Source organism: Anopheles aquasalis, chromosome 3 (genome assembly GCF_943734665.1).
Source record: "Anopheles aquasalis chromosome 3, idAnoAquaMG_Q_19, whole genome shotgun sequence".
In the NCBI taxonomy this organism is placed as follows: Eukaryota; Metazoa; Arthropoda; class Insecta; order Diptera; family Culicidae; genus Anopheles; species Anopheles aquasalis.
The window spans coordinates 59,763,835-59,783,548 of NC_064878.1; the positions used below are offsets into that span (position 1 = coordinate 59,763,835).

The following is a 19,714-nucleotide window of genomic DNA, read 5'->3' on the forward strand; positions in this document are numbered from 1 at the left end:
GGGGCCGGGAAACCGCGGCCGCTCCGTGTAAACGGATATTGGAAAACTCAATTTCACGCAACGCCTTTAATGTGGTTCTTCTGACGGTTAACGCTCCGTGTAGAGCGCTCACCTCTCCTGTGACCTACAAATCGGAAGAGAATTGACCACACTTGGCCCTTTCGTAGCGGGGTTTTGGACCCGAAAAGGGCAAAAGCTCCTCGAGGGGCTTTGCTTTGGATGGCGTGACCCCTTGAATCGAGAGCACAGCACTCGCCGGCCCAACGGAAACCATAGTTTATGTGTTTTGCGTGTTTCACTGTTGTCGGCATCGCCATCCTGATACTTATGCGCCACTCATACACCATTGGCATCAACCGTTGGCCACCAGCCAGTCTGTCAGAGGTTGTACAAAGCGTCATGAGAAGGGCGAAGGCTCGAAACCCTTCTTCACTCACATGCCCTGCCACAACACGGACACGACCACGATGTTGATGTTGATGTGTAATTTGTTATTATGTTGCCCTTCTCGACGCGATCGCGATCACGCGAATGAGTCAACGCTGGCCACCCCACGCGTTGGTTGATTTATCAGCGAGAAGGCGCGAAGTCGAGAGGGGACTCGGTTTTGAATTGACCAACTTCACTTCGTGGGAAACGCTATTGTGACTGATCGGATGCTGGTGATCGGAACGGTGCCCAGCAGTATTGATCATGAAGGGTTCGTGCAGGGCTCGTAGTAATTAGAATCTTCTGTCCGCTTCATGACGAATAATCTGTTTTGATAATCAATGATACGAAGGCGATGGTGGAGGTCACCGGCAGACATCAGAACCGAACCATCACAACACGCGGCCCGATGACCGTCACCTTTCGCATGTTTACAAATCGTTACACGATGAGTTGACAAAAGTTGGAATCAGTGTCTGCATGCAGGAGTGTGCAGGGTTCATGCTGCGTGATTGAAGTTTGGTTTGTGATCGGATCCAATCGGCCGCGCGCAAAGTAGCATTCAAGCGGAGGTCGATTGCTAGAGATCACTCGATAGAGCAATCGTTGTCCGCTCATTACAGAGTGAGCTATTGTGGTTTGATACATGAGTCCTCCTTTGCGCAGTGCTTCTGTCAATAGTCGATCATGAAGGGCTTTGCGAGAATGATTTCCAAATGATCATTAGGACGCGCCATTGTCCGAGAGCTACCAACGTGGTTGGCCAACGTGGTTTTTTTTTCCATCCGATGTGCAGCAGCCAAGGAAACACTGTCACAAGCGCAAGAATAGGGTTTTTTAGTTCAAGAAAATGTATTTTCCATTCATCTTCTGTTCATTGCAACTTGCACGTCTCAAGGAAGGGAAGCTATTTACAAAAGACGATGATTGCGATATTGAGCTAGAGTTGGGTGTGGAGGAAAGTGCAGGAACGCGGTCTCTTCAGAACCAAACCATCCAGTTGCTGCTGCTGCTGGTGCTGGTGCTAGTACGAGTGCTACCACGGATGTCCCGATTGGTATCCTTCTCTTTAGAACACATAAGGAGCTGCTAGTCCGTTAAGCGCGGTGTATGCACTGTATGCTGGCAGACCAGCGGCAGTGTATGCGCTGTATGCTGGCAGCCCAGCGGCGGTGTAGGCCAACGGTGCCGGGGCCACAAATCGTGCCGCTGGGGCGACGACGGCCGCTGGAGCAGCAGCAACAACTGGTGCCGCCACGGCGTGATTGACGGTGTGTGCGTTGTAGGACGTGGCGTACGGAGCGACGACTCCAGCCGCGGCCAGGGGAGCTGCCACCGGAATGACACCAGCGGAGGCGACCCCCAGAACGCACGCAACCAGACAGATCTGCAAACGAGGCCAGTGGAGATGATCAGATGATGCTACGGTAGTCACAAAAACGGTCTAACCGGTTACTTACCACAATTTTGGCAGACATTTTGTTTAGAGGTTTGATTTGGTTTTGAGGGAGAACCGCTTCAAGAAGCTTAAGCTTGCTGTTTAGCTGGTGATGAGTGACTGATGCCTTCCTTCCCAGCGAGGATGCTTTTTATACAATCAACTGCCAATGCTTGCTATCGAGCGCAATGGAATTGAATCCAAGTCCACCGACTACGGGCTATTCGGCTTGAATATTAATGCGATACGTAGCGATCCTCATGCGTCGCCTCGGTAGCATCACCGCACCACATCATCATCGCACATGAACGCACATAATAAACGGTCGCGGTATCGAAACGGATTGGTTAATCGCATTTCATTCACTCTGGAGCACGTGCTTCCCCTCTATTGGTGTCACGGGACAGCTAGCGTTGCGTAACGTACAGCTGGACGCCCGGCGACGAATTGGAAATAGAGACGATTCATTCCGATGTGCAAGCTCGATCGCGACCTTGACGAGGGGCTTGAGTGGCCAGTGGTGCAGTGTTTTGCACCAGATAAAGGACACCTGCGTTTGATTAGGATTAACTAGGATGACAGGTGATTTGTGGGTCGGCCATGGAGAGTTTAGTGGGCGTTCACAGCGCTTGTCGTGTACATTGAATAAAGAAAACGAAAAAAGAACCATACGCGTTGGGTGGCAGTGATCGTTAGAAGTTCAACTGATTGGGCGCATGTTGATGCCACCCCTACACTGTGGGCACCCTAGAAGACGGTATAAATACCGTGGAACATCTTCTTCGGATTGTACAGTACTCGCAGTCTGTGAACTCAACCGAACCTAACCACCGAAACCAAAAAACATCGCAAAATGTTTGCCAAAATCGTAAGTAAAGTGAATCCTTCCGTTTAGTGTCCTGATTGATCCTGGAACACCTTTGCCTTTGCAGGTTCTCTTTTTCGGTCTGCTAGTAGCCGCCGTCTACGGTAAGCCCCTGGTTCCGCTGGCATACTCATCACCCCTCGTGGCAGCACCCCCGGTTGCGGTCGCATCATCTCCTTTCGTAGCACCATATGTAGCCAACGCTGCTTATGCTGCTGCTCCGGTTGCTGCCGCTTACACTGCATCACCGTACGCGTACAGTGCATATCCTTATGCTGCTTACGGTTCGCTCCTGCTTTAAAGTGGCTACTGTTTGATCGATTCCGCTAATCACGGGAGACTCACGATGACTCGCGCTGATGGAAAGGATTATGTATGGAAAATAAACATTTGTTGCAACTCAACGATTCTCTTCAGTGCGCTTTTTTTATTCGCTGTTTGGCTTCTTTGTCGACTTTTGTAAACATTTACAATGTTTTTATCGCTATCCAGATCCACATTCCCGTACAAATCCAGATAACAAAGATTTACTACCTCGCTGATGATAATCTTCAGTCTTAAATCGATTAAACTGACAGGTTGGCATTAAAAATTCCTCCCAATCTCTGATAAATTGTGTTTTCATGATGGTGCATTATTACCATTGATATTCAATAGTTGAAACCACAAATTACCGCATGCCGTTAATTTTGTTTTGATCAGCATCTTCCTTAACCAATTATTGATTGACTTTATGATACGGTGGATCATATTACTTGATCACTTACTTGATCGATACGCAATTTGATTCTAGAAGCTCTCGAATCAATTATCTTTTCCAATTTTTTTTAATCTTTTTGTTTTGTTTTCAAAATGAATAAGGAAAAACTATTCCCAAAAGTATTGTAATGTTTTCATTTTTATTTAAGCTTCTCTCTATCTTATCCACCTTATGTTTTGGTTTGTGTTTTGCTCAGAAATCTACCCGCTACCCCGATATTAGAACGAAAGGTTCCAATCGCCTTCCTGATGACTTCCTGACTGTATTCTTACAACAAACTGACTGAATAATCTCCAAAACTGCGTGACGAAACACTTGTTACGCAGTTAAAGCTATCCCATGTTCGATCACGTTTCGCGTTCGACATGGATAGCGCATGGCGCAGCAGTTGCCATCGGTGCCATTCGATTGCAGTCTAGTAGTGTCATTGATATTAGCTTAAGCACAACTTAATCACATGTTTGCGTTTACGCAGTTCGAACAGTTCGGTTGACGACTGACAGGCAGAGCGCGGACCGGCCATTAGGCAACCACTGATCGGTAACGGATTGTCGTAAGGAATGGCTTGGGTCGTACCAGTTTGGCCACCTTTGCCACCGGTGCGACCAGCTTGGCAACTGGGGCAGCGGCCACCAGGGTTGCCGGTACAGCGGCAGCAGGAGCCGGTGCAGCGGGAATGGCCGGAACGGCTGGAACAGCTGGCACAGCAGGAATCGGTACAGCTACGGGATGCGGATAGTAGAACGTGGACGGTGGTGCTGGAACAAGGACCGCATGAGCCGGAAAGGGAATGGCGGGAGCCGGGACTGGAATCGGTGCCGGTACCGGAGCAGCAGCTGGTACAGGGAATGGTACGAATCCGTTGTAATTCCGGGCGAACACCTGTGTGCTCTGCGCCGTTACGACAGCCGGTCCAACCGGCGTGAGTACATGCCCCTTGGCAACCGCCAGCAGACTACAGACCGCTGCAATGATGGACTGTCACAAGATTAAACAGACAGATCAGATTGAGGGGTCTCTCACCACTAATCACCACTGGCGAACAAACAGAACACTGGGTGCTGTTGCTGCCAAAAAACTTACCACTTTGGAGAACATTTTTCGAATTTCCAAGGAAATGTTGTACTGTTACTACTGCTGCTGCTGCTGCTGCTGCTGCTACTACACTGTACGGTCAATTAGTGTGTAATGAGTCAATAATACCCGTTATCGGGTATTTATATATGAACCCCCCCCGAGGGAGCTACCTATCGTACAGACCGTACCGTAACCATTGTTCCCACCAACAAACCGGGAGTGTATCGGGGACCCATCTGCCCCACGCACCCGGCCAACCGGCACCAAGGAAGTGGTCACGATTACGCGGCGGCTTCACTCGCACGCCGGTCTTTTTGGGTCCATTTTTCGACCGCCGACCGATTTCACCGTGCGATCCAAATCAAATCTATTCCACGCTCGATGGTATCGATGGACCAGGCACGACTCCTAACTGAGGCAGCGGCAGCGACCCCGGTATCGTTCGATACGGATCGAACCCTCGGTGTTTGTTGGTTTGTGACATAATCGCGTAATCCGGTGGCATTGAAATACGCATATGCTAAACATGGTCGCATAATCGAAGGAAAGGATCCATCGTGATAGTGCCACTGCTTCACCGGTGCGCCCTTGCTTTTACCTTTCTTGTTTACTCCATTTTCCGTAGGAGTGTGCTGCTGATCGATCCATAAAGGAGTTGTCTATTAGAAAGGTTCCAGGACACCAACTCCAAATGGAAATGCAATTTATGGTGTCAAGTTCACAATGCACTCCACACACGTAGCGAATATCGAATGAAAATCATGTTTATTCTAACGGTACAGCGTACAGATCATGTTTTGTGTTTGAAAAGTCCAAGCGAAGCGCAATACTGGAGTGTCGATAGGAAGGATACGCATTGTTTTTGTTTGTAGATCCAAGATGCCGAGAAATCCGAAGCGATCGGTCGATTCTAGACAACCACCGCCGCACGTCCGTAGTAGTACGGTGACGATACTACCGGAGCAGAGTAGCCACTATAGGTTACGGGGCTCGAGTAGGCCGAATAGGTGGACACTGGAACGCCCGAGTAAGTCACTGGAACACCCGAGTAGGTGGAGTAGCTGGAGACGGCCGGGACATTGTAGGCATAAGGGACGACACTGTAGGGCTGATAGTCGAGCTGGCGGGATGGCCGCCCCGGAGCCGAAGCGCACATAACAGCCAGAAGAGCAACGATGAACTGAAATGAAACGATGAAGATGAAGAATCGTCGAGCGTTCTTATGAGAAGGACCTTCTTTCGGGGATCTACACACCAGTTTGGCGAACATTTTTGATGATTTTGGAGTACGTTTGTTTGTTGGCAAACAGCGGATGCTTGATTGTTGCAAGATGCTTTGCTTATGATTGAAATGAAGCCCATCTCGGCCACTTTTATACGATTGCGCTAAGCTACACACAGAATCACACATCAGGATACAGGGAAGATCAAGTAGATCCAGAATCAAGTTTCCGGTTTCATATATCGTTGTATAAACGACACAAGCGAGTAACGTGGAATGATATATAACGCAATAATCCATCATCTATCCATCACTCGTCGCGTCGATCAATGTATGCAGACGGTTATTGAGTGTTTTTGGGTGACCACAGCAGCAAGAATGGAGGTGACCGTGGTGAAAGATAAGAATAAAAAGAACGTGCTCTCAAAAGGATCGACTGGTGGGCAGAAAGCCGATTGTCATGCCATCCGGCACAAAACACTCTCATTTCGACTTGTTTGGCAACGGTTGTTTGCCTTCAAATTTGTGATTTGCAAAGGGTTAGATCGCAGATTGGCCATTTTGCAAAAGATCGAGCGACGACCGAGAAACGGCATTGCATGTCCTGTGGATTTTGCAACAGAAGCTACTTGGGGCAAGGTTAAATCTGTTGGGCCTAAAATTAGAGTTTTAAAATAAACTGTCCAAACTCTAAACTACTTCTTTCCATTTGTACTGCCACATGGAACGGAATACTTAAAAACAAACAAAGAATAAAAAGATAACGTGACGATTCGTGACATTTAACGATCAGGAAGGAGATCAGGAATTGTGGTTAGCATTTAGAACTTGGGGGTTTGGCGAACGGAGGTGCCATGTTTTGGAGATCCATCATCATCATCATCATCATCGGTCTGTGCGTGCAAAAAACGAACGTAGAGCCAGTTGAAAGCGAGAGCTAATAACTGGATTTGACCAAACCACGTCGAGTACAAAAACGAATGAGAAACTTGTTTAGAACGATTCTCGAATCTGGTTTAGCTAAACCGATCAAATGTTCTTAATGTTGTGTTCTTCACCAGGGGTGGATCATATTTCTCCGTTGACGCTATACACAGGCGCTGTTCTCTGAGTGAGTTATGTAATAAGCTCCTTTTGTTGGTTGTATTCTATTTTTAATATTTCGTCCATATTTTTGTTTGCAAACAAGCTCAACCTTTTTCAGCTTTTTAATTATATCGATTATATTATATTAATTATATATGTTTTTAATTATATATTATATTTGGCATTTTTTGCCCATTTAAAAAGTAAAGATTGTAAATACTATTTTCAATGAATCAATAGACGATGGCATTGCTAAACATGCTCTAGAGTCTAGAGTAGTGACTCTTTCATAGGCGAAGATAATCAAATCTAAATTGTGAATAGAAATCTAGTTTCGAGACCCCACGAATCGCCATGAAATAAAAGCAGCCTCAAGGAGTTGATTGAAAACATCTTAACCATTTTATTACTCAACAACACATTGATCACCAAACTGGCATCCATAAGGAACTGTTGATCGCGGTAACAACGAATGGGCTCACGCTTGCGGGCACTCCACCATCTCCTCTACGTTTACCACAGTTGGACGGGTGCGCGGGCCAGCAGAGGGCTGGCAAAAGCCTTAGCGTACGGCGCGGCATAAGCAGCAGCATAGGGCGCAGCGTAGGGCGCAGCGTACGGGGCAGCATAGGCGGCAGCCGCAATCGGAGCAGCAGCAGCGTACGGAGCAGCGAACGGAGCAGCATACGGGGAGGCATAGGCAAGTGGAGCGGCAGCGGCGGTGTAAGCTAGCGGAGTGGCCACCTTAGCGATGGCAGCCGGTGCAGCAGCATAAGCGACAGCCGGAGCAGCGGCATAGGCAACCGGAGCGATCCCATTGTAGTTCCGAGCGACAACCTGCGAGCTCTGGGCGGTCACGACGGCCGGACCAGCGGCATAGGCAACCGGAGCGATGATTCCTGGCTTGGCCGAGGCGCACGAGATAGCCAGAGCGGCAATGCACATCTATCCGAGAAAAAAAAGTGTCCGAAACATTAGTATCCTTTCGCGCTGTACTGCTGGTCCGTTGGTCCATCCGTTTACTTACCAGTTTGGTGAACATTTTGAAATTTAAGGGGTTGTTGAGCGATAAGCTGGTTGGCTTTTGGGGGGGTTGTTGTTAGCTGTTGGAAGCTTGCTTGGTGTATGATCCTTCACCGTTCGAGCGCATCTTTATATACGATAAAACAAATGCAAACCCAGTTGTACGCTCAGTTCGGTCCGGAATCGGATTCCGTTCGATCCCTCCTACCGAACCACACTCGCTAGGATATGCCATGGTCAGCCATTGCGATACGCTCAAATCAGCTGCACTAGCCATCGTGCCACAACCGTACGTGCTTCGGCCGCGCGTGTACTTTATGCTCGCTTTCCTGTCCTGTCCGTGCTCTTCTTCATCATTTTGTCACCTGAAAAAGTGAGTCATAAAGTGCGCGAAGGGGAGAGTTAACGGTGCAAAAGTAAACTAAAACTATCCGTACCTGACCTGAAGGTCTCTTTTGCTCGAAGCGGGTGGAAATTTGAAAACAAACCTCAAGCGAACCGAACGGCAGTGAACGGTTTCGTCGCCTGTCGTGTCCGGCATTGACGTCTCCGCATGTGACGCTGAAGTTGGTGTGGCGCTCACCACACTTGCACTTGGGCCGGTCCAGTTTAATAAGCTCATCACGTATTTTGCGACCAGTAATCGGATTACAATTGGTCTGCTGTCTGCAGCAGTCCATTTCTTTTCCTCCGGCTTCACTTTCGGGGACGCATATGACTTGCGGCAAGTGGGTTGACCTACAAGACACGGCTTGTGGGTACCAACCGCAGTCAATGGCGTGCCATAAGCAATAGATCAGAGTACGACCTGAGTTATGGAATAACTGGGGCCAATATTGGGACCATATTGCTTCATGTGGCGCACTGGTTCAAGGGCACATCGGTTCGTTAGCGGTCCGGACAAACGGTAGCAAAACTTATCATGTAGTACATTTAATCGCTCGCATGCGAAATGGTATTTGAAATCCGGTTCCCATAGATAACGGAGCAGAAAGCTATAAGCCCCGAAAGTTCATGACCGACCAGCTGTTTAATTATTCTTTGGGAGGATAGTAAAAGGATGAAAGGACTTAATGCCACTAAATACCAGAAATCATTACTCAATGTCATTGCACTTTGAAGGCGGCAAACCAATGAATGGAAATAAAAAAAAATCAATAAAAAATAATACCAACCACATATACGCACATTATAAACCATTTTGATAGACATATTTACTACCTGTTTAAGCTTGTTTTATTTTCATATGAATGGATTTTCACTAAACAGAATAGAATTGTCAATTCGTTCCAGCTTGGTGCAAATTCCATCGATTGAAAAGTGTTATCTACATTCCAATTCAAATGAAACCACCAATTTGCCTTTGCCGTGGCGTAACGCTATAGTGCGATGATCGTACACTGCATCTTTCTGTCCACAGTTCATAACGAATATCGATTAAAAGCAATTCACAATCGATCAGAGTGCACAAGTGCAACCAAGCACCGAAGCACAGCGCATTAGTATTCCACCGCTTGACGACGCGCCTCGGTGGTACTCGTTGCACATACTATTTAACGTAAGAGACTTATCCTTTGGCACAAGATATCAAGCAACCTCCCATATGACCACATTTGCTCCCAAAAACGTCGATTCCACGGAAACGGGGTAACGTGCGAAGAATGAGGAGATTTGTGGCCTGTGACTGCGCAAGCAGCTCGACCACATCGCAAGGACACAAACATCATTGGCCGGCAATACTTTCTCACTCTCGCTGTATGGTGTATCGCACGCGTGGATAGCGGATAGTAGATTTACATTTCGTTAAAATTCGGTTCCCATTTGGAAGTGTACGTAAGGATGCACACTCTGCGTAGCGCCATAAGGAGAAGGGAATACGGTTCTCTGGTGGATGATTTTTGAGTATATAAATGCTATGCCGACTCTACAATGGACATCAGTTAGCGCCTTAGCACATCTCAAGTAGCATCAAACGCCACTACAACCCATCCCCAGAACCCTTTCAAAATGTTCTCCAAAGTGGTATGTTTAGCAAACCGTTTCCCAGATAAACTGTTCTCATCCCTTGCATCTGTTCCCATTTCCTTGCAGACCATCGTTGCCCTATTCGCTGTCGTGGTGGCCGTTAGTGCCAAGCCGGGCGGTCTGCTCCCAGCTGCTCCGTTGGCCTACAGTGCCGCCCCATTCGCTGCTGCTGCCTACTCGGCTCCGTTGGCCGTTGCACCCGCGGCCGTTCCTGCAGTGGCCTACACGGCCGGATATGCTAACGTTGGAGATTCCGCGGTCGTCACCTCGCACAACTCGCAAGTCATCAACCCAGCGTACGCGGCCTACACGGCACCGATCGCTGCCCCGTTCGCTTATGCCGCTGCTGCCCCAGCTGCTTTGGCTTCGCCGTTCGCTTACACTGCACCATACGCTGCCAAATACGTTCTGTAAGAATGGATCAACCACCCACGCTCTGACAATGTAAAATGCCCTGCAAAGTGCCATGCTAATGTACAGTAATAAAAAAAATTAAAATGAATCCCTTAACACAGCATTATTAATATGAGAACACATGCGCGGTACCAACGAATGGAATCTTTCAAGGTTTGCTGCCTCATGTGAATTCTACTCAATTTCTCCTTTAATGATAAAGAGAAACGTGATACATTTTGTAATCGGTCATAATTCTGGTGCTCTGCAGCTGAGTTTACCTCCTCTCTATTTCAGCGGGGGGTAGTCAATTTTGAAAAATCATTAATTGAAATTATTGTAAGCATTGTAATTATAAGCCACCTAGATGAATTTCTGTCCATTTTGTCATGGATTGCAGGTTATTTCTATCATTCTACGAAATGCAATTAAAGCCAATTGAATCAATTGAATTGATGTTCTTTAGCGATTCTAATTAAAAGTGTCGAGATTATTATTCAATGTGTGTTGGGGAATGTGGCATAAGCATTAAAGATATGTTGAAGGGAAAGACTTACTTTAAATGAATTTATTTATATGTAACTCGTGAAAATGTGTTAATGAAAATCTCTATTAATGGATTAATGAAATAATTGTTATGCTTACCGTGAGTTGAGGCACTAACTGCGAGAAACAACATGCAATAATAATGAAGAAGCTAAAATATTTCAAATTCTTTGGCAAACAAACAGGACCACTGTGTACGTAAAAATCCGAGTAAATATTTGGGGTTTCATAATTATTTTCGAATGAAAAGATTCGATATTTAAGGACGCAGCAATGTAATGGATGTTATTCAGGAGAAAAAATTATAAATAGTGATAGTTCCTTTTGCAGCTTAGCTCATGGCCAGTGTCAATTCAACAGATTTATTTACAAAGTTTCCACTTTCATAACAGGAGCATTCCAGATGCGGGCAGTAGTCCAGATTAGTCAACCGATTACTTAAGCAGCACCGCGGGAGCTGGAGCGGCAGCGACGTACGGGGCCGAGTAAGCCAGAGGAGTGGCAGCATACGGGTACGGGGCAGCATAGGCAGCATAGGCGAGGGGAGCCGTATTTCCGTGGAAGGTACGCTCGTAAACGGCGCCTCCTTCAGCCACATAAGCAGCCGGAGCGGCCACATAGGCAGCAGGGGCAGTATAAGCCAGCACACCAGGCTTGGGATCAGCCTTAGCCGACACGGAGGCAACAGCCAGGATGGCGAACAGGGCAACCTAGAAAGCAGAAGCAATAATGTTCTGTTGAGTACAAATCGTCCGATGTTCACCGTGCACTAGAATACTTACGATCTTGAACATTTTGAATGGAGTTTGGGGGGATTTTGGGTTGGTGGTTAGCAGATGCTTTTGGGATTGCGTTGGCAGACGAACTGATGATTTCCGAAGAGCTTCACCACCTTTAAATACATCAAACCACCGCCGTCTGAATGGCCGTAAGTGAATCAGAATCCTTAGCTCAGATGTGGGGTGATACCTTGGGCGTAGGACCTTTGGATAATCGCCATTATACGTGCCTCTCGTTTGAAGGACTTTCAGTCTTACATAGCCGATACGCCCGATGTCCAGATACCCTACCTGAAGTTTTACTTCGGTGTGACATTGGTTTGTCAACCAGACCGTCTCTTCCACCCGCTACCGAGGCCTGGTGCACTGCGCATACGAAATCCACCGTGGCCATCAAATCGCACAGGGCGCGTGTGCATGAAATGGTAATTGCGAACCAATTCGTGGATAAGCAACGTTCGAGACCTTACGATCAATATTTTGGGTAATAAACACTTAAGTTCAAACAATATATTTCTTAAAAATCATGTTCTATCGAACATGATGGCTTTTATCTTGTCTTTTGTGTTAATCGTGCACCTTTATTCGACTTGCTGTGAGAGAATCTCTTAGGTTTGGGGTTAATTTTAGGGCATGAGACATGGGGAAATTTGTTTTGGTATAAATCAAATATGAAACTGGCATTTTCATTTCATTAAACAGCAATTTATTAGATTAAATGTACACCTTTTTGGAGAGAGTTTCACTGATCATCTCGGTGCCGTGATTGATGAACGGCTCGTTATTCGCCTAAAGCTGTACGCCGTTGTTGCTACGCCTATAGATATGCAGGATGTCAGGTGGAAAAGGAAAATGATAAAAACGATAAAACATTTGAAAAACTGCCCCCCTTCCTATCTGTTACCTTTCGACTCTAAAACCACGATTGAAATGCGCTGAAGAACAAGAACTCGCCAAATAGTGATCAAATAGAACAGAACAGGCACCACGAGCTTAGGACGTCTCGCTGTACAGCCTCCAGTCGGGTGATCACAGCATAGCACTGACTGCCGGGGATTTTAACGAGTGGGTTACCACGAGAAGCAGCAGGATTAACAAACTAAAAGGAGACATTCTACTGAAAATAGTTGCAAGATTGGCTGTCCTCCTGGCCAACCAAAAAAAATCCAAGACCCTCAGTGAGAACAGTCGAGAATCGGTTATCGACATCACGTTCTGTAGTCCGTTGATAACGGCTGAATACTGAACCAAATTGTTAGGCAATCTAAATATAGCATGTTAACTTTCTACCAGGTATCAAAAGATCTTTCATTGAGTACGTGAGAGTGGAAACTGATTACCAGCTGGTTTGGCGGAGAATCTCAAACATTTTCTACTATTTCAAATCATTAGACGCTGGAGGAATCTCGAATTGACTGGTAAATCTCTGTTTTTCATTTAGCAAGAATTTGACGACAAAAATCAGATGCTTTCTCAGCCTTATGATGGCAACTTTACAAATGTTCTACAATCAAAGGGGTTCATGAAGTCTTCAATGTTGATAAACTGTAGATTGAGTCGAGCATAATCTATCCTACATTTCTTTCCATTCCTTCCTTTCTTTCGCAACTTGTATCTTTGCTGCACAAACAGCATTGTTTTGCGAAGAGTCTAGCATCGGCAAATCTGCGAAGGTATTTCCAGCGTCTGGTTCGATTTTTATAACAATTCAGCATGTTTGCTGCCACCAAGACGTGCATTTTTCTGTATCCATCGTCCTGGAGAACCGTCTAGCTAAAAGATAATTAAAAATTATTAGTTTTTCTTTCTCGAATGAAACCTAAACCTATAAAAGATATAATCCGTCTGAGGAGCGTGAAACATAATTTCAGGCCCGATATCAATGCGCCGGAACGGTGTATCCTTATCAGATTGCATGGACCAATTTGTGCTTTGCCGCGCGTAATCACATCAACAACACGCAACAAAAAAAAACATCAAGCAAATCCGAACGTGCACGGACATGTTTGCGGAACAATATTGAACCTGCGTTACTCATCATTCCAGCGGACAACAGCTGACTGCATATTGCGAAATATCGGTGTGATTGCACATGCAGCGTAATTTCTATCGAATTTCACCAACAATCGCAACCCCACATTTCCAGCGATTCCAGCGGCAGCCCTCAACGAAACGGATCTGCCACGATAAACATCACATTTTCACGGCCTGCTGTCAAACGAACACCGTGAACGGCAACGCAGGCACCCACCGCTAACGAAGCGAACCATAACCTCACAATGTTGCACTCACACGGGCCCGGAAGCGAAAAAGGCAAAAGGCACACACTTTTAGCACGTACAAACGATCGATACTCTTGATTTATTTTCTCGATATACGATTGAATACATCTTCCGAATGTCGGGAGCGACCGGGACAAACGCGATGCGACCGAACGAATGCTAGCTGCTGCTGCTCTCAGGCGGAGCGCCCCATCCTTTCCTTCGTTGATGGTGTACGCCCGCAGCACCCGTTCCGGATCGGCGGGGTCGCATGTTGTGGCATCCCTTTTTCAATCGCGCTCTAGTACGGCTTCCTGCGGAACGAGCAGCCCTCGGTCAGGCGCGCCTTGCCACCGGTCGGCTGGCACAGGATCGTGGAGCAGCCGGCACAGACAACGACGCTCTGGGCATGGCTGAAGACGGTGGTGATCTTGTAGCATCCGGGGCACTTGACGTCCATGAAGTACGAGTTCGGATGCGGCACCAGGCGCTTCAGCTTGTGCTTCCTCTTCTCCTCGGCCGGCAACGGGTGCAGAAAGTCCTTGGCGAGCGGCATGTTGCACTAGCTTGTTTATGTTCGCTTCGATTCAAGACACGTGTTTCACGGAGGTAAGTGAAAAAGATTTCACTTCAAACGTTGGTTATACGGCAGCTTCACGTACGACATGTACGACGTACAATCCGAGAAAGAAAGAGAGAGACTTCACCTTCAACTTTTGACGGCTCCGACCGACCAAGGTTCATCGATCAACGGGCGTTGCTTCGATTTTGGGCCAAGTTCAAGTGAACTGCCATTTCAAGTGCGTTCGAGTTTGGGATTCAAATAATTCGTTTATTTCATAAATTTATTGTGTTTTACGTGTTGATTAACAACTTCCCAGGTGCCCCATGCGTCCCAGAGATTTTTTATTCTTTGAATATGACTCAAAAGTGTTTCGCATAAACTCAATTTGCTTTTTTCAAATTAGTTTGCCTCTTCAAATCAACTTCCACATCACGAACCACGAGAAAGCCACCGTCGCTTTTGGCCAAAGTCGTGGTGGTGCGCTTTAAATTTCCCTAAATGAGGAGAATGTTCGCGAGATAACGTGCCTGGTTAGAATCTTGCGCATGTTGCGGTGGTGGGCCAGGTGGCCAACGGTGATAATAAAAATCCCCTCTCCTTGTCGCGACTCTCTTTGGACCTCAAATGATTGCGTGGCTGGCGCATCCTTCCGCGCATGACAGATCGATCGAAGATCGTTCGGAAATGGTGCAAAATAAAGCAGAACTCCAAGAAAATTACTTGTCTTGAAATGGATATTTTATTATTAAATTAAATGAGCAGTCTTGACACAAAAAAAGGTATTTTCTTCTAATGCAAAAGGGATTACGATTCCATCTTGTCTCCTTCCTTTGGTTTAGCTGAACGATTTTCATTAGATTCTTTGTCCGGTGCAGCCACCCTCAGTGGCTGTCCAGTTTGGGTAATTGGGATCGATTTCTCCGGTTTCTGTTCGATGGCCAGACGAGGACATGTGATGGTCAGGATGCCGTCCGACGAAAGCGAGGATTCGATCTGGTTCTCGTTGTGCCCAACCGGCAGCGTGTAGCGGCGTACAAAGTGGCGCGAAATGTATCCATGCTCGTCCTGCTTCTCCTCATGCTTTCCTTCCACCACCAGGCTTTTGTCCACGTATTTCACCGAGATCTCCTCCGGGGCGAACTGCTGCACATCCAGATTGATTTGGAACTTATCGTTGGTCACATTCACCGTCGAGCCGCTGTCCCGCTTATTGGCCACACAGGAGCTGTGCCACGGGCGAATGTAGCGTCCTGAAGGATGATGACGATGCTGCTGCGACTGCTGCAATCTGCGGTTCTGGGAATCGGCCACCGTAGAGAGCACGTTCAGAAGATCATCGGCCGTTACACCTCCGCCAAAGTGTTGATCCAGCAGGCGAGAATTCCACAGCGGACGGTCCCACTCATCCTCCCACCAGTTACGGAAGAAAATCGGTACGATCGACATATTTTCACTGGAGTTTAACTCTTCACTTTTCACGAAAAACGATTGTTAACCACTTGTTGGTACAAGAATGTCCTTGCTTGCAGGATGCGGTTTGGAGAGATTTGTCTCGTTTGCTTCGTTTGCGTTTGCTTTGTTTGGCTTGCTTCGGTAGCGCTTGCTTGGATTTGAACTGAGCGAGCATCGCGACCGGCCGCCTTTTATATAAATGAACACCGCTGCGCGAGAGAGGTGTAGAGTTTTCTCGAAATGCGGAGAGAATTCTCCATTGCACGGGAAATATCTGGTGGACGCGCTCGGAGGTGATCGCCAAGGGATTTTGGGTGCAGTTTTATTATTTCACGATGGATGCATTTTTAAGTTGAATATTTTTTTACAATTCGGTAGGATTCAAAATACAGCAAAGTAAATTATGGGTCGTTTTTTGGATAGGAATGTAGCGTTTGATTTCTAGACAGCGTATGCATTCCATTCAAAGAACAAATAAGGCCAACGAATTTCTAGAAACATCGCGATTATTCGTTTAATAATCTAGAATGAAATTATATTTGATTCTATCAAAGCTGCATGCTTTCTGCATATAATCCTATCAATATATTAATTTCTAAAGCCATACAATCTAGCTTAGTAAATAGAATACCAAATTATAAAAACAAAATACCAATTCATGTAACTCTGAAATTTTTCTTTTTTTTATGGTACATTACGGACGGCTCTGAAATTTTTCTAAAATTTTAATAATCATGATGATGGATGGTTGATTCGATGTATTTTTATCAAAACTTCTAAGTTTTCTTTTCATCACATCAAATGCGATAAGAGTCAAATCATCGCAATAACAATTTTAGTTAAAATAAATACAAAACACTAGCACACACAAACTGAAGTAATAAACCAGAAGGGGATGCAACGCATGATTCATCATTTGATGCATTCTCGTCTTTTATTCGATATTAGAATTTTTTTGAAGTGGAATAAGCAATTTATCTATCATTTTACAACATAACGTTGAACAATGTTTCTGATTACATCTAGTTTTCATGAGAGAACCGGGCGATGCTGATAAAATATTTAATCATCCCTGTTTTGTAAAACAAATCCGTGCTTGATAATCATAGAAATCGATTTCTTATCTGTGCATTTTCTATCGTTTCTCCCTCTTTAAATACCTCTTGGAAAACCAGATTATTTGCTCATATTCTAAATTGGTTTATTGCAATTATTGCACCATCACTGCCCCATCAGAATATTCTAATCACTGAAATATGGTTATCAGCCATTTTAATCAAGCAAGAGCCTGTAACCTTCTGCCAGGTCATTCACATTTAAATCCCATCGCAACAAGAATCTTCAAAATAACTAGTATGAGTGAGCGAAATATTTAAGAAGCAAATGAACGACTACAAGCCAAAGAATCAAATTAACAATCTCCCCATTTTGCGAACTGATTTCTTTCAATTGAAAAGTATGGGATAGAGACATATTTACTTGAAATGCAACTTATTTTATTCTTCAAACATATTAATTATGACACTTAGACAAACCGGTAACTATCAGACTTAGGACTCCATCTTATCTTCCGCTTTCTTTTGATCAATGCTCTTTTGTGGCTGTCCAGTTTGGGTAATTGGGATCGATTTCTCCGGTTTCTGTTCGATGGCCAGACGAGGACATGTGATGGTTAGGATGCCGTCCGACGAAAGCGAGGATTCAATCTGGTTCTCGTTGTGGCCAGCCGGCAGCGTGTAGCGGCGTACAAAGTGGCGCGAAATGTATCCATGCTCGTCCTGCTTCTCCTCATGCTTTCCTTCCACCACCAGGCTTTTGTCCACGTATTTCACCGAGATCTCCTCCGGGGCGAACTGCTGCACATCCAGATTGATTTGGAACTTATCGTTGGTCACATTCACCGTCGAGCCGCTGTCCCGCTTATTGGCCACACAGGAGCTGTGCCACGGGCGAATGTAGCGTCCTGAAGGATGATGACGATGCTGCTGCGACTGCTGCAATCTGCGGTTCTGGGAATCGGCCACCGTAGAGAGCACGTTCAGAAGATCATCGGCCGTTACACCTCCGCCAAAGTGTTGATCCAGCAGGCGAGAATTCCACAGCGGACGGTCCCACTCATCCTCCCACCAGTTACGGAAGAAAATCGGTACGATCGACATATTTTCACTGGAGTTTAACTCTTCACTTTTCACGAAAAACGATTGTTAACCACTTGTTGGTACAAGAATGTCCTTGCTTGCAGGATGCGGTTTGGAGAGATTTGTCTCGTTTGCTTCGTTTGCGTTTGCTTTGTTTGGCTTGCTTCGGTAGCGCTTGCTTGGATTTGAACTGAGCGAGCATCGCGACCGGCCGCCTTTTATATAAATGAACACCGCTGCGCGAGAGAGGTGTAGAGTTTTCTCGAAATGCGGAGAGAATTCTCCACTGCGCGGGAAATATCTGGTGCTCGCTCGGAGGTGTTCGCTTTCGTGAAGATAAGTAAAGAAATATATTTCTGAATCAATATTGATTATTCTTTAAGTTTCCCATGCTACACATGATGACACATTATTAGTTTTCTAGGCGATCTTTCTAGAACATTCTCGTCCATTCTCGCAGCTTCGATCAGGGTGACGCATACGTACGTGAGAGAGACCGCTGATTCTAGAATTGTCTACTAAGTTCAAGAAGGAGAGCGTTCAGCTATATAACCGGCGAACACGTTGCCAAACGTGTTCATTTCTCAAGCGAAAGCGTTCGTGTTATTATCGTCCTACGGTGCATCGTCCATCAAAACCATTTTGTGTAAGCATATCCTAGCAACCAGTGATAGGAAAAAAACATCGTGAAAGTAGTGAAAATGTCGATCGTACCGATTTTCTTCCGTAACTGGTGGGAAGATGAGTGGGACCGGCCTTTGCGTAGCTCTCGGCTTCTCGACCAGCACTTTGGCAGTGGAATTGGTGGTGACGATTTGCTGGGAGCGTTGGCCGCCGTCACAGAGCCACGCCATCGCAGACACCCTCTAAACCATCATCACCACCATCACGGTTCAGGACGTTACGTTCGCCCGTGGCACAGCTCCTGTGTGGCCAACAAACGGGACAGCGGCTCGACGGTGAATGTGACCAACGATAAGTTCCAAATCAATCTGGATGTGCAGCAGTTCGCCCCGGAGGAAATCTCAGTGAAATACGTGGACAAAAGCCTGGTGGTGGAAGGAAAGCATGAGGAGAAGCAGGACGAGCATGGATACATTTCGCGCCACTTTGTACGCCGCTACACGCTGCCGGCTGGCCACAACGAGAACCAGATTGAATCCTCGCTTTCGTCGGACGGCATCCTTACCATCACATGTCCTCGTCTGGCCATCGAGAAAAAGCCCGAGAAAAGCATTCCCATAACGCACACCGGAAAACCATCGAAAATGGCTGTCGATCAGCAGCCGAATGGTGCACAGGAAACCAAAGGAAAATGAACTGTTTGATATGGCTCAGTATTTAATTATGTCTGCTTTTGTTCTCATAGTTTGTAATAAAATATTATAAAATATCACTCATTCCATACACAACCAATGTTTGCTCGCATATAGTTATTTTTTTTGTTGAAAGAAAAATAGTTCTATAATTTACAGATAGTGGGGTAAGATACCAATTCACTCTACCAAGGACCCTGTTTCGTTTTGCATGCCGAGGAAAACATTACGAGCAATAAAATGACTGTAACTCCTTTTTTACAGCTCCACCATACGTTTAGAACAGTTCGGAACTGTTCTACTACTAGCACGCATGCATACAAGTTGTTTGGTAGTCTT

The 19,714-nt window shown here is 46.0% G+C and overlaps 10 protein-coding genes across 10 annotated transcripts; 3 read left to right on the top strand and 7 right to left on the bottom strand.

Moving 5' to 3' along the window:
• Positions 1-1,312: 1,312 nt before the first annotated feature.
• On the bottom strand, positions 1,313-1,978 carry LOC126575029 (cuticle protein 19.8-like). Its single transcript, XM_050235514.1, has 2 exons — positions 1,890-1,978; positions 1,313-1,816 (listed from the first exon to the last, which is right to left on the bottom strand). The coding sequence occupies exons 1-2, from the start codon at positions 1,905-1,907 to the stop codon at positions 1,499-1,501; spliced, it is 336 nt and encodes a 111-aa protein (XP_050091471.1). The 5' UTR covers positions 1,908-1,978; the 3' UTR covers positions 1,313-1,498.
• A 691-nt stretch (positions 1,979-2,669) lies between these two features.
• On the top strand, positions 2,670-3,033 carry LOC126575031 (cuticle protein 5.1-like). The gene is made up of 2 exons (XM_050235516.1): positions 2,670-2,735; positions 2,800-3,033. Exons 1-2 carry the CDS (start codon positions 2,721-2,723, stop codon positions 3,031-3,033), a joined length of 249 nt encoding a protein of 82 aa, XP_050091473.1. The 5' UTR covers positions 2,670-2,720.
• Positions 3,034-4,014: 981 nt separating this feature from the next.
• Positions 4,015-4,590, bottom strand: LOC126576839 (uncharacterized). The gene is made up of 2 exons (XM_050238141.1): positions 4,576-4,590; positions 4,015-4,470 (listed from the first exon to the last, which is right to left on the bottom strand). The coding sequence occupies exons 1-2, from the start codon at positions 4,588-4,590 to the stop codon at positions 4,015-4,017; spliced, it is 471 nt and encodes a 156-aa protein (XP_050094098.1).
• Positions 4,591-5,479: 889 nt separating this feature from the next.
• Positions 5,480-7,919, bottom strand: LOC126576840 (cuticle protein 16.5-like). The gene is made up of 3 exons (XM_050238142.1): positions 7,905-7,919; positions 7,395-7,822; positions 5,480-5,630 (listed from the first exon to the last, which is right to left on the bottom strand). Exons 1-3 carry the CDS (start codon positions 7,917-7,919, stop codon positions 5,480-5,482), a joined length of 594 nt encoding a protein of 197 aa, XP_050094099.1.
• Positions 7,920-9,907: 1,988 nt separating this feature from the next.
• On the top strand, positions 9,908-10,339 carry LOC126575028 (cuticle protein 12.5-like). Its single transcript, XM_050235512.1, has 2 exons — positions 9,908-9,922; positions 9,992-10,339. Exons 1-2 carry the CDS (start codon positions 9,908-9,910, stop codon positions 10,337-10,339), a joined length of 363 nt encoding a protein of 120 aa, XP_050091469.1.
• Positions 10,340-11,298: 959 nt separating this feature from the next.
• LOC126575030 (angiomotin-like) lies at positions 11,299-11,699 on the bottom strand. The gene is made up of 2 exons (XM_050235515.1): positions 11,647-11,699; positions 11,299-11,574 (listed from the first exon to the last, which is right to left on the bottom strand). The coding sequence occupies exons 1-2, from the start codon at positions 11,656-11,658 to the stop codon at positions 11,299-11,301; spliced, it is 288 nt and encodes a 95-aa protein (XP_050091472.1). The 5' UTR covers positions 11,659-11,699.
• Positions 11,700-13,971: 2,272 nt separating this feature from the next.
• On the bottom strand, positions 13,972-14,603 carry LOC126576368 (40S ribosomal protein S27). Its single transcript, XM_050237614.1, has one exon. The coding sequence runs from the start codon at positions 14,458-14,460 to the stop codon at positions 14,206-14,208; it is 255 nt and encodes an 84-aa protein (XP_050093571.1). The 5' UTR covers positions 14,461-14,603; the 3' UTR covers positions 13,972-14,205.
• Positions 14,604-15,185: 582 nt separating this feature from the next.
• Positions 15,186-16,085, bottom strand: LOC126575264 (protein lethal(2)essential for life-like). The gene has a single exon (XM_050235878.1). It carries the CDS (start codon positions 15,913-15,915, stop codon positions 15,274-15,276), a length of 642 nt encoding a protein of 213 aa, XP_050091835.1. The 5' UTR covers positions 15,916-16,085; the 3' UTR covers positions 15,186-15,273.
• Positions 16,086-17,395: 1,310 nt separating this feature from the next.
• LOC126577561 (protein lethal(2)essential for life-like) lies at positions 17,396-18,255 on the bottom strand. The gene has a single exon (XM_050239251.1). It carries the CDS (start codon positions 18,078-18,080, stop codon positions 17,472-17,474), a length of 609 nt encoding a protein of 202 aa, XP_050095208.1. The 5' UTR covers positions 18,081-18,255; the 3' UTR covers positions 17,396-17,471.
• A 385-nt stretch (positions 18,256-18,640) lies between these two features.
• On the top strand, positions 18,641-19,475 carry LOC126577560 (protein lethal(2)essential for life-like). The gene has a single exon (XM_050239250.1). The coding sequence runs from the start codon at positions 18,761-18,763 to the stop codon at positions 19,376-19,378; it is 618 nt and encodes a 205-aa protein (XP_050095207.1). The 5' UTR covers positions 18,641-18,760; the 3' UTR covers positions 19,379-19,475.
• The last annotated feature ends 239 nt before the right edge of the window (positions 19,476-19,714 follow it).